The 18,893-nt window shown below is 34.2% G+C and overlaps 1 protein-coding gene across 1 annotated transcript; it reads right to left on the reverse strand.

The window, feature by feature from the left end:
- Positions 1-271: 271 nt before the first annotated feature.
- On the reverse strand, positions 272-4,257 carry LOC309708659 (F-BAR and double SH3 domains protein 2-like; the record flags this gene model as incomplete). The annotated part of the gene is made up of 4 exons (XM_082536891.1): positions 4,095-4,257; positions 2,096-2,179; positions 421-604; positions 272-336 (listed from the first exon to the last, which is right to left on the reverse strand). Exons 1-4 carry the CDS (start codon positions 4,194-4,196, stop codon positions 272-274), a joined length of 435 nt encoding a protein of 144 aa, XP_082393017.1. The 5' UTR covers positions 4,197-4,257.
- Between the last annotated feature and the right edge of the window lie 14,636 nt (positions 4,258-18,893).

An 18,893-nucleotide genomic window follows, 5' to 3' on the forward strand; every position in this document is an offset into this window, starting at 1 on the left:
CGTCAAGCAGATACAACACAGGCATAAGTTTCAAAACCACAAATGTTCTGTTGACGACTTTGGACACATTTAAAAGGACATCTTCTCCGTCTGGAGGCCAGGTGCTTCCTATTAATCTTCTAACTCTCGCTTATCTCCTGGAACAAACTGTCCCTTAGGCAGACACAATTTTGCAGTCACAAGCTTTTGCAAACTATTATTTGAACTCTTACACCAACAACGCCGTTAAACTCGCCCTCCCAGAAGCCATCGTCCTCGTGGGTCTCTCTGCTCAGGATGGGGATGATGGCGCCTTCCGTTTGTCCGCGTAGTCGTACAAAGCCTTTGCGAATGAAACTGCAACACAGACAGTGGCAACGAGGGTATTAAACAAAGCAGGAAATCAAAACTCCGATATTATCTGGTGGAGGCGGATCTCACTCCTCGCGTCTCCGTTGACGGAGCCGGTTGGGAGTTCGGTTTCAGGTTCGGTGGAGTTGCTGGAGGACTGGGATCGGGCGTCCAGCGCGGCCAGCGACTGCAGCATGCTCAGCAGGCTGTTGGAGGAGGGCAGCTGCAGGTATTTCTCCGGGACGTAGCCCACCTGTCCGCTACGGTTTCTGGCCTGGAAACACAGACAATGCACACAGACGATGACAACAGCCAAAAATGTTTCAACAGGAAAACTCCTAATGAGAAAAAATAAAGTCAGATGTAAAGAGTAGGGCTGTAACAATATCACTGCATCGTCGCCAGAATTTAATAACAGCCACAAAGAGAATAATAGGAGAGCTTTTGTTCTCTCTTCCTGAATTAACGAGAAATCTAAAATCCTAAACAAGCCTCTGCTGAATTCATGAAGCTTGATTTCATGAACACCGGTGGCCTCCCCTTCCGCTGCTTACTTATTTTCATTCAGATTGAAAACACTCAGAGGTATTGGGATCTCTGTTGGGGCATGCTGTGGGGAATCACAGCACTAAAACAGATCTATATAAATGATATTGCTCACATTTTTATGTATGATTATATTCATTAAAATAAATACCCCATTAAAACACTATATCTGTATATGAAAAGATAATCACCTAAGTAAATATACATAAAATATTGGCTCAACACGTGGAACATTTGCACAATGGCTCACAGGAAAGCCAGACTTACACAATAAACAAAAGTAAAACAGCAACAATGCACAATGTTCCTTCAGGGAAATGATCTGAAAACAACCACACACAAAGTACACAATGACTACACACCAGCAGCTCTGCAGAGGCGTTTATAAAAGAATGACTTCACACAATGATGGGAGCATCCACAGCTGACATTTCTACATTTAAGTAGACACCACTGACCACCCGAAAAATGTCCTCAAAGACTTCTCAAATTTTCTCCCAAAGGTCCAGGAGCAACTTTGTAACAGTCTGTGACAAACAAAGTGAAAATGACAACTAAGTAGCTGGGAGATCATCAAATTAACATTTTATATCCATGACCAGGTCACTCCGCAGATCTCAAACTGATCAAGAGTCCACGAACCGCTGTTAAAAAGCAGAAGCTGACAAACTGTGATCAAACCGGAGCGCTGCTGAGGCAGGATTGGATCACCATCAATCAGGATTTGGTCCAGATTTTCAGTAGCTGCACTTAAGGTATGAATTTAAAAACTGCCTCAATCATGAATTATTGCATTCACAAACTTGGGTGCCATGCCCGCCCACCTGCCTGCCCGGCTGCGTGACGAGAATCTCCCATCAGCCCTTTACGGCTGCAGGGCCAAAAAAAGAAGCAGAGAACTGTGTATTTGTACATTTTTTGATTTGTCTGTATGTTCAGCAGAGCTTCTACCACCCAGGCCAACCTGACCTGCCTCAATGCACCGCACGCATTTTAGTTGAATTATTCTAATTCCTGAAGCCACATCAGTTCAACTGATCCCAGAGAAACACTAAAACGTCCAGTAGATAGTCTGTACCGGTGCGAGGTCTTATAAAAACTGAAACTAAATGTTTGTCAAACAGTCTAAGAGCCAGAGAGTGAACTAATACACAAAACAACCAACCCTCAAACATGAGAGTGCATCTGCTACATAACTGTGTTTGTGTTATTTTTGTACCTTGACCCAGTCCTCCATGTCGCCATCATCGATGACCTCCAAGATTTCCTGCTCCTCGATGGTCAGCTCGTCTGGCTGAGAAGCCTGCAGACAGACAAACACGTTCATTCAAATTAAAGCTGCGATGTAACAGTTTAACCATCTTCATTTCACCCGTGATGTATATTTTTCAAATACCGCCACACTGGTGAACGGACAAAAATGCTCACTGTGGCTTCAATAACATCAGCCAGAACACTGAAGAAAACACTGAGACCATGCCTGCATTTATACCACACTTTACTCAGGACTCAGGTAATATAAAACAACTAATACTCCAAAGCAGCACAAAACTCAGACTTAAACTAGAATTTCTGTACAAATTCAAAGAGCAGGTGTTTTAAACCTGGACACAGAATCATTAGTGCCACAAAGTTTGGGAAAGTAAATCTAAATGGGGGTTAAACACGACTGGAACTGATTAAAAACAGCCAAAACAAAAAGTGGCTTCACTTCAAAGTCAGAATTATAACTGGTATCCCAGTATTCGCTGCCTGTCTGTTGTCAGACGCATTTGTGTGACCATAAATACCACTTAAGTGGGAAAAGGAACTTCTGGTCATCTCTGCTTGGACTGCTGACTCAAGTGTCAAAAAATGATTTGATAGAGGAACTTGTATTGGAAAAAAGAGGAGCAGGGTATTGATCCCTGTTGATTTACCCGTCAGTCTACAGTCATAACTTTACCTATGACTAAAATCTGACACAAATGAGCATCTTCTGAAGGATGTCACCAGTCCTTCACCTGGTGACATGTTAAAGATCCACGTCCAATCCAAATATTTAATTAAAAGTGGAGGTTGTGCATTTATTTAGGAAGATAAACAGTCTGATAAAGTCGGAACAAACACGAGCTGGAAATAGTCCCACGGTGAGGAAATGAGACGACACATCTGTAAATAAAAACTAAAAATGGGAAATAATCTAAGTTCCTGTGCAGGGCAAGGAGTACAGTACAAAGTTCACTGTTCTGCCTTCAGGCTCATAGTTCAGACTAACAAAGATAAAGACCAATCACGCAGGACTTATTATGTTTCCTGCTTTGACTTCTTACCCAGACTGTTCCATAATGTGTGTGCAGCACTTTTGTGATTAAAATCTATTTAAATTAGTTGTTTATTTCAGTGCAGACAGATTATTGACACTCAAACAATGGAGCTACTTTGTCTGTTACTTACAATTTTTTAGAAAATTAGAACATTTTTTCCTGCTTGTGTATCAATTTAGAGGAAAGGTCATCACCCAGCTTCTCAAGCTTCATACTCCAGTGATCATGAATGTCTAAAAAAAAAAAAAATCTTTTCTGCATCTGGTATTGTTGAGATGTTTAACTCTGGACCAAAAAGGTGGATCTGCTCTGCCTAAAGCCGCTTTGAGCATCAAGGTCCTGAGCCGAGTCCAGTCCGGGCTTTTGTGGCCACGGCCAGCTCAGCTTTCAGGATGCCCGTGAGCTGCTTGTTCCACTCGTCTGATTTTGTATTGATTGTTGTCTAAACAAATTAATCTGTCATCTGTTGAGCTTTGTTCCACTTCTCAACAATCTCCTCTGATCTGTGTTCATTACAGCATTTTACCTGTGGTTTCCAACCTGTGCAGTTCAAACCTGAAGGATCCACATTTCACTTCACTTTTCTGTAGAAATTGATTTTCCGGTAAACTGATTAACACCTCCTGCCAACTAAATTAGTCAAACACGAACCTTATTTTATGCTACAAAATTTGTATTAAAAGCAACCCAAACACTTTGAGATTTGGATTTTAATAGTTTCAAAAATTATTCTTCAAGTTTTACTTGAACATTTTAGAGAAATCATGTTAAGTTCTAAATTTTTAAGGTTGGGGATTTCATTCCATGCATAATAAATACGAGTTTATTTTCCCCAATAATCACTAAAAGCAATCGCATGTGATATTTTATGCATTTAATAATGAATAAAAAGAGAAAAACATCAGTATTTACCGTACTGCTTGCTGGAACGCCATGTTCTTCTGCACAAACAGCTGCTGGTGAAACTCCTGCAGAACCTGCATGCGTTTCAAGGGAACAGACAAAAATATACATATATACTTATTTAAGGTTTATCACAAGCTTACAAATCAGCCCATGTCTAAACCTGCATAATTAACACTTAGTAAAGCCTTTAGGGTTCAGGCTTGCTCCCTATTTAGTTTTAATTTCTTGCCCACATTTATTTCTATTTAAAATTAACTTTGAAAAAAAAAAAGACCTCCAGCTGAATGAATTGTGGCCAGTGATCCGTGTAGCTTTGGGCCACATTTATAATTTTTTATTTTCCATTACTCTGTCAGTTTATTTCTGTTGTATTAAGTTATGTGATTTGCTTATAAAATGAACCCAAATCAGCTTTTTATTATTTTAAACAAGTCAAATAAAAGAAAACGCCAATAACAATTAAGAGAATGACCATAAAGCCGTTTCTGGTTACTATCAGCTGATCTGAATGCTGATGACCACTCTGGTGTTTGTGGTCACAGCCTGACATTAAAAACGTATCACAGGCTCGAGTTCACCGCCTGCCTATTTTCACACAGACTATTTTTAACTCTCCAGCTGCTGAAAGCTTAAAGAGACAGTTAACAAATTACATAACATATCACTGTAAGTAACACAGGTGAAGGTACAAACAGTTTTAATTCTAATTTCAGGTTTTTTCTAAAGCCAGCTAAAGCAGCCGGGGACTGGACCACAACCTGGACCACAAAGCTCTCTGCCCACCCGAGGGAGGACGAAGTACCTGTGTGGATATTTTAAGCTGAACTCATGGGGCACAGCTATTAGCTGTTCTGGAAAACAAAGAAACCTCCCCAGTACTGGTCCCAGGCTAGTAACTTTGGTCTTTTGAATTGTACTTAAGTTTGGCCCCTCATCAAGAACCAGTTGCCTTGGGGAGACCATACCAGGGGACAGCATAGCTTCTCCTCCTCAACTGCGATCATTCACAGAAAGGAAAGGAGCCAGTGTAGGTGGTTTGACTGGCATCTGAAATAGGAGGCCTCCAGAATGTCTCCTAGACGAGCTGGTAAGGGCAGACCAAACACACACTGGACACATTATGTATCTCGGCCGGTTCGCCGTGGTATCCCAGTATTCGCTGCCTGTCTGTTGTCAGACGCATTTGTGTGACCATAAATACCACTTAAGTGGGAAAAGGAACTTCTGGACATCTCTGCTTGGACTGCTGACTCAAGTGTCAAAAAATGATTTGATAGAGGAACTTGTATTGGAAAAAAGAGGAGCAGGGTATTGATCCCTGTTGATTTACCCGTCAGTCTACAGTCATACCTTTACCTATGACTAAAATCTGACACAAATGAGCATCTTCTGAAGGATGTCTGACCTCTGCCTTAGAAACACGATGAAGAGCTGAGTTATTTGGAAAGCTACTCGTTTACACCGAAAGGCACCAGAGTGGCGGCTCACTGTTCTCCAGGAAGAGCAGAAGTAGGTGGCTGGGGAGGGGGACGTCTGGGCATCATGACCGGACTCAGATAAGCAGCAGAAAATAGATGGAAGGAAGTCAGGTTTAGTAATATCAGTTTTATATTCTTTAATCTTGTACACCGTATAAATGCCTAACATTTTAATCAGGCTTCCTGTAGAAACAAGATGCTGCTGCGTCTCTGCTCACATGGAGAGGCAGAGGTTGAGGTTGTGTGTGAGAAATATATTACTATGAATTACAAGGCTAACAATTACACCAAACTGCCAGACTTGACACCATCTGAAAAGTAAAATGAGCATAAAATGAGCAGCTTACCCAACCCAAGTTAAATAGTATCCCACAAGTAGCTCATTTTACTTTTGCTCCCCCAACTTATTTAATCAACCAGCCACAGTGTGGAGCTGACATTCCAATCAAGCTTAATCAAACAATTAAGCTCTCTCTTTCATAGATATAAATAACTGCTGCTAGATATGACGTTTAAGGAGTGAATAGTGAACTTCTTTTAATGGTGTGTTTAATTAATTTTATTTAATAACTTGTGACCTTTGAGTCCCTTCCTTGCAAGAATTATGGCCAATGACGGAAATGTATGTATTACATTTAAGATTGGAAAACAATGTTAATGCCACAAACGTGAGTTGTCATATACATCTGTGAGTTAATCTGCACAACCGTGTGCACATGTGCTCTGTGCATGTACACACACAAAGAATTGACCTTCGTTCCTTAAATTTGTAGCATTGCCTCTGTGCTGACTGATGGTGCTCAGTGGCTTTTGCTTCTTGCTTTTAAATCAGATGTCACTCTCAACATAAACACAAGCTACAGCAGCCAAGCAGTCTTAGCTGAGGAAACAAAGATACATTTCCTCATTTAATGTAAAATATTGTGGTGATGTTATGTTATATTAGGCAGGCAGCTGCCCAAATAACACTGTGACAATCAAAAGTATATCTATTTTGAACGCCTCAGCTGGAAAAATTCAAAATGGTTTGTAAAGTTGGCCACAGGTCTGTATGTAAATGGGAGTTAAAACATTGCTTCATATTTGGATATGTATGATGTTAGTGTTTCTAAAATACTAAAAAATGTGTTTATTAACAAAGTAAACTAAAAATAGACATTATTAAATTTTATACTTTTAACTACTGAATTGAACATAATATGAGATAATGTGTTTCCACTGTGGGAATGATGGATCCAATGACAAATAACTTTCAGATTAGTAAAGCTATATTTTTAATCTTTCTAGTTTTCCATTTCTATTTAGATGATTTATATTTATATTTAAAAGGAACAGGATCATAACAAAATAACACCACTGCAAGTGTAACAAAAATATGTTGAAATCAAATGGTATGTTATTTGAAATCAATATGAAACAATGACACATGCATTTTATCCAATTTTTTTTATTTATTTAATTTTTCCAAATTGTCCAAATTAGTCTGTGATTTGCCTTATTGTCCAACAAATCATATTTATATACAAATATATGTGACTCTCAAATATGATTTAAATGGATCATTCCTCACTTGATGACGAATTATCCATTTAAATATTTGCAGAGTCCTAAACTTGATGCCAGTGAACTTATCAGCGGTTGGTTTTAAGAAAAAAAGCCCAAAAAATCCCCTATGAGCAAGCACTTGGCGACGGTGGGGAGGAAAAACTCCCTTTTAACGGGGAGAAACCTCTGACAGAACCAGGCTCAGGAAGGGGTGGCCATCTGTCGCTGCCGAGTGGGCTTAAAATGTTCACTGTCCATCCTCCTTCTGACAGGAACTTCCTACAGACCAGGTATGAAGGATGCCTGAGTGGACATACAAAACTCACAAGTTCCTGGCTCTCACGGCTCCTATGCAGAGGGTTAGTCGAAGAAGGAGGGGCATCGCGAGGGGCGTCGGGGGACGGGGGACTGTGCCTCACTGCCCTCCCCTTCTCCAAGAAACCCGTCTTCAACCGAGTCGAGAGAGCCGGGAACTTGTGAGGTGTGCATGTCCTGGTGAGCCTCCACCGTTTTATGGGTGGGTGCAGCCTCGACTGTACAGAGACAGACCAGACCAGCTGCACCACACAGACACTTCAAACCTCATCTGTGGACAAAAAACAGACAGGCGCACACACACGCGCGCGCGCACACACACACGCACGCGCGCACACACACATCTTACTATTAAAAAAATAAATAAAGTTAGGTAGTTCCTAACAATTAGCAATACAAGACATAAATACACACATAAACATTATAAGACATAAAAACAAGTCAAAGATATTTGCGACAAACAGACCTCAGTGCAAGAAAGTTACTTACCAGCAATACAAGACATAAATACACATTTAACAGCAATACAAGACATAAATACACATTTAACAGCAATGCAAGACATAAATACACATTTAACAGCAATGCAAGACATAAAAACAAGTCAAAGATATTTGCAATAAACAGACCTCAGTGCAAAAAAGTTAATTACCAGCAATACAAGACATAAATACACACATAAACATTATAAGACATAAAAACAAGTTAAAGATATTTGCAATAAACAGACCTCAGTGCAAGAAAGTTACTTACCAGCAATACAAGACATAAATACACATTTAACAGCAATACAAGACATAAATACACATTTAACAGCAATGCAAGACATAAATACACATTTAACAGCAATGCAAGACATAAATACACATTTAACAGCAATGCAAGACATAAAAACAAGTCAAAGATATTTGCAATAAACAGACCTCAGTGCAAAAAAGTTAATTACCAGCAATACAAGACATAAATACACATATAACAGCAATACAAGACATAAATACACACATAAACATTATAAGACATAAAAACAAGTCAAAGATATTTGCAATAAACAGACCTCAGTGCAAGAAAGTTATTTACCAGCAATACAAGACATAAATACACATTTAACAGCAATACAAGACATAAATACACACATAAACATTATAAGACATAAAAACAGGTCAAAGATATTTGCAATAAACAGACCTCAGTGCAAGAAAGTTACTTACCAGCAATACAAGACATAAATACACACATAAACATTACAAGACATAAAAACAAGTCAAAGATATTTGTGACAAACAGACCTCAGTGCAAGAAAGTTACTTACCAGCAATACAAGACATAAATACAAATTTAACCGCAATACAAGACATAAATACACACATAAACATTACAAGACATAAAAACAGGTCAACGATATTTGCAATAAACAGACCTCAGTGCAAGAAAGTTACTTACCAGCAATACAAGACATAAATACACATTTAACAGCAATACAAGACATAAATACACACATAAACATTACAAGACATAAAAACAGGTCAACGATATTTGCAATAAACAGACCTCAGTGCAAGAAAGTTACTTACCAGCAATACAAGACATAAATACACATTTAACAGCAATACAAGACATAAATACACACATAAACATTATCAGACATAAAAACGAATCAAAGATATTTGCGACAAACAGACCTCAGTGCAAAAAGTTACTTACCAGCAATACAAGACATAAATACACATTTAACAGCAATACAAGACATGAATACACACATAAACATTATAAGACATAAAAACAGGTCAAAGATATTTGCAATAAACAGACCTCAGTGCAAAAAAGTTAATTACCAGCAATACAAGACAAAAATACACATTTAACAGCAATACAAGACATGAATACACACATAAACATTATAAGGCATAAAAACAAGTCAAAGATATTTGCGACAAACAGACCTCAGTGCAAGAAAGTTACTTACCAGCAATACAAGACATAAATACACATTTAACAGCAATGCAAGACATAAAAACACACATAAACATTACAAGACATAAAAACAAGTCAAAGATATTTACAATAAACAGACCTCAGTGCAAAAAAGTTAATTACCAGTAATACAAGACATAAATACACACATATAAGACATAAAAACAAGTCAAAGATATTTACAATAAACAGACCTCAGTGCAAAAAAGTTAATTACCAGTAATACAAGACATAAATACACACATATAAGACATAAAAACAAGTCAAAGATATTTGCAATAAACAGACCTCAGTGCAAAAAAGTTAATTACCAGTAATACAAGACATAAATACACACATAAACATTACAAGACATAAAAACAAGTCAAAGATATTTGCAATAAACAGACCTCAGTGCAAAAAAGTTAATTACCAGTAATACAAGACATAAATACACATTTAACCGCAATACAAGACATAAATACACATTTAACAGCAATACAAGACATAAATACACACATATAAGACATAAAAACAGGTCAAAGATATTTGCAATAAACAGACCTCAGTGCAAAAAAGTTAATTACCAGTAATACAAGACATAAATACAAATTTAACAGCAATGCAAGACATAAATACAAATTTAACAGCAATGCAAGACATAAATACACACATAAACATTACAAGACATAAAAACAAGTCAAAGATATTTGCAATAAACAGACCTCAGTGCAAAAAAGTTAATTACCAGTAATACAAGACATAAATACACATTTAACAGCAATGCAAGACATAAATACACACATAAACATTACAAGACATAAAAACAGGTCAAAGATATTTGCAACAAACAGACCTCAGTGCAAGAAAGTTACTTACCAGCAATACAAGACATAAACATTACAAGACATAAAAACAAGTCAAAGATATTTGCAATAAACAGACCTCAGTGTAAGAAAGTTGCTTACCAGCAATACAAGACATAAACATTATAAGACATAAAAACAAGTCAAAGACATTTGCGACAAACAGACCTCAGTGCAAGAAAGTTACTTACCAGCAATGCAAGGCATAAATACACACATAAACATTACAAGACATAAAAACAAGTTAAAGATATTTGCAATAAACAGACCTCAGTGCAAAAAAGTTAATTACCAGTAATACAAGACATAAATACACATTTAACAGCAATACAAGACAAAAATACACATTTAACAGCAATGCAAGACATAAATACACACATAAACATTATAAGACATAAAAACAGGTCAAAGATATTTGCAACAAACAGACCTCAGTGCAAAAAGTTACTTACCAGCAATACAAGACAAAAATACACACATAAACATTATAAGACATAAAAACAGGTCAAAGATATTTGCAACAAACAGACCTCAGTGCAAGAAAGTTACTTACCAGCAATACAAGACAAAAATACACACATAAACATTATAAGACATAAAAACAAGTCAAAGATATTTGCAACAAACAGACCTCAGTGCAAAAAGTTACTTACCAGCAATACAAGACATAAATACACACATAAACATTATCAGACATAAAAACAAGTCAAAGATATTTGCGACAAACAGACCTCAGTGCAAGAAAGTTACTTACCAGCAATACAAGACATAAATACACACATAAACATTATAAGACATAAAAACAGGTCAAAGATATTTGCAATAAACAGACCTCAGTGCAAGAAAGTTAATTACCAGCAATACAAGACATAAATACACACATAAACATTATCAGACATAAAAACAAGTCAAAGATATTTGCAATAAACAGACCTCAGTGCAAAAAAGTTAATTACCAGTAATACAAGACATAAATACACACATAATCATTACAAGACATAAATACACACATAAACATTATAAGACATAAAAACAAGTCAAAGATATTTGCAATAAACAGACCTCAGTGCAAAAAAGTTAATTACCAGTAATACAAGACATAAATACACACATATAAGACATAAAAACAAGTCAAAGATATTTGCAATAAACAGACCTCAGTGCAAAAAAGTTAATTACCAGTAATACAAGACATAAATACACATTTAACCGCAATACAAGACATAAATACACACATAAACATTACAAGACATAAAAACAGGTCAACGATATTTGCAATAAACAGACCTCAGTGCAAGAAAGTTACTTACCAGCAATACAAGACATAAATACACATTTAACAGCAATACAAGACATAAATACACACATAAACATTATAAGACATAAAAACAGGTCAAAGATATTTGCAATAAACAGACCTCAGTGCAAAAAAGTTAATTACCAGCAATACAAGACAAAAATACACACATAAACATTATAAGGCATAAAAACAAGTCAAAGATATTTGCGACAAACAGACCTCAGTGCAAGAAAGTTACTTACCAGCAATACAAGACATAAATACACACATAAACATTACAAGACATAAAAACAAGTCAAAGATATTTGCAATAAACAGACCTCAGTGCAAAAAAGTTAATTACCAGTAATACAAGACATAAATACACACATAAACATTATAAGACATAAAAACAAGTCAAAGATATTTGCAATAAACAGACCTCAGTGCAAAAAAGTTAATTACCAGTAATACAAGACATAAATACACACATAAACATTACAAGACATAAAAACAAGTCAAAGATATTTGCAATAAACAGACCTCAGTGCAAAAAAGTTAATTACCAGTAATACAAGACATAAATACACATTTAACCGCAATACAAGACATAAATACACATTTAACAGCAATACAAGACATAAAAACAAGTCAAAGATATTTGTGACAAACAGACCTCAGTGCAAGAAAGTTACTTACCAGCAATACAAGACATAAATACAAATTTAACCGCAATACAAGACATAAATACACACATAAACATTATAAGACATAAAAACAGGTCAAAGATATTTGCAATAAACAGACCTCAGTGCAAAAAAGTTAATTACCAGCAATACAAGACAAAAATACACATTTAACAGCAATACAAGACATGAATACACACATAAACATTATAAGACATAAAAACAGGTCAAAGATATTTGCAATAAACAGACCTCAGTGCAAAAAAGTTAATTACCAGTAATACAAGACATAAATACACACATAAACATTACAAGACATAAAAACAAGTCAAAGATATTTGCAATAAACAGACCTCAGTGCAAAAAAGTTAATTACCAGTAATACAAGACATAAATACACATTTAACCGCAATACAAGACATAAATACACATTTAACAGCAATACAAGACATAAATACACACATATAAGACATAAAAACAGGTCAAAGATATTTGCAATAAACAGACCTCAGTGCAAAAAAGTTAATTACCAGTAATACAAGACATAAATACAAATTTAACAGCAATGCAAGACATAAATACACACATAAACATTACAAGACATAAAAACAGGTCAAAGATATTTGCAACAAACAGACCTCAGTGCAAGAAAGTTACTTACCAGCAATACAAGACATAAATACACACATAAACCTTATAAGACATAAAAACAGGTCAAAGATATTTGCAATAAACAGACCTCAGTGCAAAAAGGTTAATTACCAGCAATACAAGACATAAATACACACATACACATTACAAGACATAAAAACAAGTCAAAGATATTTGCAATAAACAGACCTCAGTGCAAAAAAGTTAATTACCAGTAATACAAGACATAAATACAAATTTAACAGCAATGCAAGACATAAATACAAATTTAACAGCAATGCAAGACATAAATACACATTTAACAGCAATGCAAGACATAAATACACACATAAACATTACAAGACATAAAAACAAGTCAAAGATATTTGCAATAAACAGACCTCAGTGCAAAAAAGTTAATTACCAGTAATACAAGACATAAATACAAATTTAACAGCAATGCAAGACATAAATACACACATAAACATTACAAGACATAAAAACAGGTCAAAGATATTTGCAACAAACAGACCTCAGTGCAAGAAAGTTACTTACCAGCAATACAAGACATAAATACACACATAAACCTTATAAGACATAAAAACAGGTCAAAGATATTTGCAATAAACAGACCTCAGTGCAAAAAGGTTAATTACCAGCAATACAAGACATAAATACACACATACACATTACAAGACATAAAAACAAGTCAAAGATATTTGCGACAAACAGACCTCAGTGCAAAAAGTTACTTACCAGCAATACAAGACATAAATACACACATAAACATTATAAGACATAAAAACAGGTCAAAGATATTTGCAATAAACAGACCTCAGTGCAAGAAAGTTAATTACCAGCAATACAAGACATAAATACACACATAAAGATTATAAGACATAAAAACAGGTCAAAGATATTTGCAATAAACAGACCTCAGTGCAAGAAAGTTACTTACCAGCAATACAAGACATAAATACACACATAAACATTATCAGACATAAAAACAAGTCAAAGATATTTGCAATAAACAGACCTCAGTGCAAAAAAGTTAATTACCAGTAATACAAGACATAAATACACACATAATCATTACAAGACATAAATACACACATAAACATTATAAGACATAAAAACAAGTCAAAGATATTTGCAATAAACAGACCTCAGTGCAAAAAAGTTAATTACCAGTAATACAAGACATAAATACACACATATAAGACATAAAAACAAGTCAAAGATATTTGCAATAAACAGACCTCAGTGCAAAAAAGTTAATTACCAGTAATACAAGACATAAATACACATTTAACCGCAATACAAGACATAAATACACACATAAACATTACAAGACATAAAAACAGGTCAACGATATTTGCAATAAACAGACCTCAGTGCAAGAAAGTTACTTACCAGCAATACAAGACATAAATACACATTTAACAGCAATACAAGACATAAATACACACATAAACATTATAAGACATAAAAACAAGTCAAAGATATTTGCAATAAACAGACCTCAGTGCAAGAAAGTTACTTACCAGCAATACAAGACATAAATACACATTTAACAGCAATACAAGACATAAATACACACATAAACATTATAAGACATAAAAACAAGTCAAAGATATTTGCGACAAACAGACCTCAGTGCAAGAAAGTTACTTACCAGCAATACAAGACATAAATACACACATAAACATTACAAGACATAAAAACAAGTCAAAGATATTTGCAATAAACAGACCTCAGTGCAAAAAAGTTAATTACCAGTAATACAAGACATAAATACACACATAAACATTATAAGACATAAAAACAAGTCAAAGATATTTGCAATAAACAGACCTCAGTGCAAAAAAGTTAATTACCAGTAATACAAGACATAAATACACACATAAACATTACAAGACATAAAAACAAGTCAAAGATATTTGCAATAAACAGACCTCAGTGCAAAAAAGTTAATTACCAGTAATACAAGACATAAATACACATTTAACCGCAATACAAGACATAAATACACATTTAACAGCAATACAAGACATAAATACACACATATAAGACATAAAAACAGGTCAAAGATATTTGCAATAAACAGACCTCAGTGCAAGAAAGTTAATTACCATTAATACAAGACATAAATACACACATAAACATTACAAGACATAAAAACAAGTCAAAGATATTTGCGACAAACAGACCTCAGTGCAAGAAAGTTACTTACCAGCAATACAACACATAAATACACATTTAACAGCAATACAAGACATAAATACACACATAAACATTACAAGACATAAAAACAAGTCAAAGATATTTGTGACAAACAGACCTCAGTGCAAGAAAGTTACTTACCAGCAATACAAGACATAAATACAAATTTAACCGCAATACAAGACATAAATACACACATAAACATTATAAGACATAAAAACAGGTCAAAGATATTTGCAATAAACAGACCTCAGTGCAAAAAAGTTAATTACCAGTAATACAAGACATAAATACACACATAAACATTACAAGACATAAAAACAAGTCAAAGATATTTGCAATAAACAGACCTCAGTGCAAAAAAGTTAATTACCAGTAATACAAGACATAAATACACATTTAACCGCAATACAAGACATAAATACACATTTAACAGCAATACAAGACATAAATACACACATATAAGACATAAAAACAGGTCAAAGATATTTGCAATAAACAGACCTCAGTGCAAAAAAGTTAATTACCAGTAATACAAGACATAAATACAAATTTAACAGCAATGCAAGACATAAATACAAATTTAACAGCAATGCAAGACATAAATACACATTTAACAGCAATGCAAGACATAAATACACACATAAACATTACAAGACATAAAAACAAGTCAAAGATATTTGCAATAAACAGACCTCAGTGCAAAAAAGTTAATTACCAGTAATACAAGACATAAATACAAATTTAACAGCAATGCAAGACATAAATACACACATAAACATTACAAGACATAAAAACAGGTCAAAGATATTTGCAACAAACAGACCTCAGTGCAAGAAAGTTACTTACCAGCAATACAAGACATAAATACACACATAAACCTTATAAGACATAAAAACAGGTCAAAGATATTTGCAATAAACAGACCTCAGTGCAAAAAGGTTAATTACCAGCAATACAAGACATAAATACACACATACACATTACAAGACATAAAAACAAGTCAAAGATATTTGCAATAAACAGACCTCAGTGCAAAAAGGTTAATTACCAGCAATACAAGACATAAATACACACATACACATTACAAGACATAAAAACAAGTCAAAGATATTTGCAATAAACAGACCTCAGTGTAAGAAAGTTGCTTACCAGCAATACAAGACATAAACATTATAAGACATAAAAACAAGTCAAAGACATTTGCGACAAACAGACCTCAGTGCAAGAAAGTTACTTACCAGCAATGCAAGGCATAAATACACACATAAACATTACAAGACATAAAAACAAGTTAAAGATATTTGCAATAAACAGACCTCAGTGCAAAAAAGTTAATTACCAGTAATACAAGACATAAATACACATTTAACAGCAATACAAGACAAAAATACACATTTAACAGCAATGCAAGACATAAATACACACATAAACATTATAAGACATAAAAACAGGTCAAAGATATTTGCAACAAACAGACCTCAGTGCAAAAAGTTACTTACCAGCAATACAAGACAAAAATACACACATAAACATTATAAGACATAAAAACAAGTCAAAGATATTTGCAACAAACAGACCTCAGTGCAAAAAGTTACTTACCAGCAATACAAGACATAAATACACACATAAACATTATAAGACATAAAAACAAGTCAAAGATATTTGCGACAAACAGACCTCAGTGCAAAAAGTTACTTACCAGCAATACAAGACATAAATACACACATAAACATTATAAGACATAAAAACAGGTCAAAGATATTTGCAATAAACAGACCTCAGTGCAAGAAAGTTAATTACCAGCAATACAAGACATAAATACACACATAAAGATTATAAGACATAAAAACAGGTCAAAGATATTTGCAATAAACAGACCTCAGTGCAAAAAAGTTAATTACCAGTAATACAAGACATAAATACACACATAATCATTACAAGACATAAATACACACATAAACATTATAAGACATAAAAACAAGTCAAAGATATTTGCAATAAACAGACCTCAGTGCAAAAAAGTTAATTACCAGTAATACAAGACATAAATACACACATAAACATTATAAGACATAAAAACAGGTCAAAGATATTTGCAATAAACAGACCTCAGTGCGAAAAAGTTAATTACCATTAATACAAGACATAAATACACACATAAACATTATCAGACATAAAAACAAGTCAAAGATATTTGCGACAAACAGACCTCAGTGCAAGAAAGTTACTTACCAGCAATACAAGACATAAATACACATTTAACAGCAATGCAAGACATAAATACACACATAAACATTACAAGGCATAAAAACAAGTCAAAGATATTTGCAACAAACAGACCTCAGTGCAAGAAAGTTACTTACCAGCAATACAAGACATAAATACACACATAAACATTATAAGACATAAAAACAAGTCAAAGATATTTGCGACAAACAGACCTCAGTGCAAGAAAGTTACTTACCAGCAATACAAGACATAAATACACACATAAACATTATAAGACATAAAAACAAGTCAAAGATATTTGCGACAAACAGACCTCAGTGCAAGAAAGTTACTTACCAGCAATACAAGACATAAATACACATTTAACAGCAATACAAGACAAAAATACACATTCAACAGCAATACAAGACATAAATACACATTTAACAGCAATGCAAGACATAAATACACACATAAACATTATAAGACACAAAAACAAGTCAAAGATATTTGCAACAAACAGACCTCAGTGCAAGAAACTTACTTACCAGCAATACAAGACATAAATACACACATAAACCTTATAAGACATAAAAACAGGTCAAAGATATTTGCAATAAACAGACCTCAGTGCAAAAAGGTTAATTACCAGCAATACAAGACATAAAAACAAGTCAAAGATATTTGCAATAAACAGACCTCAGTGCAAGAAAGTTACTTACCAGCAATACAAGACATAAATACACACATAAACCTTATAAGACATAAAAACAGGTCAAAGATATTTGCAATAAACAGACCTCAGTGCAAAAAGGTTAATTACCAGCAATACAAGACATAAAAACAAGTCAAAGATATTTGCAATAAACAGACCTCAGTGCAAGAAAGTTACTTACCAGCAATACAAGACATAAATACACATTTAACAGCAATACAAGACATAAATACACACATAAACATTACAAGACATAAAAACAAGTCAAAGATATTTGCGACAAACAGACCTCAGTGCAAGAAAGTTACTTACCAGCAATACAAGACATAAGTACACATTTAACAGCAATACAAGACAAAAATACACATTTAACAGCAATACAAGACATAAATACACATTTAACAGCAATACAAGTTATAAATACACATTTAACAGCAATACAAGACAAAAATACACATTTAACAGCAATACAAGACATAAATACACATTTAACAGCAATACAAGTTATAAATACACATTTAACAGCAATACAAGACAAAAATACACATTTAACAGCAATACAAGACATAAATACACATTTAACAGCAATACAAGACATGAATACACATTTAACAGCAATACAAGACATGAATACACATTTAACAGCAATACAAGACATAAATACACATTTAACAGCAATACAAGACATGAATACACATTTAACAGCAATACAAGAATAAAAATACACATTTAACAGCAATACAAGACATAAATACACATTTAACAGCAATACAAGACAAAAATACACATTTAACAGCAATACAAGACATGAATACACACATAAACATTATAAGACATAAAAACAAGTCAAAGATATTTGCAATAAACAGACCTCAGTGCAAGAAAGTTACTTACCAGCAATACAAGA

This window comes from Aulonocara stuartgranti (genome assembly GCF_965226115.1).
Source record: "Aulonocara stuartgranti genome assembly, chromosome: 6".
NCBI lineage: Eukaryota > Metazoa > Chordata > Actinopteri > Cichliformes > Cichlidae > Aulonocara > Aulonocara stuartgranti.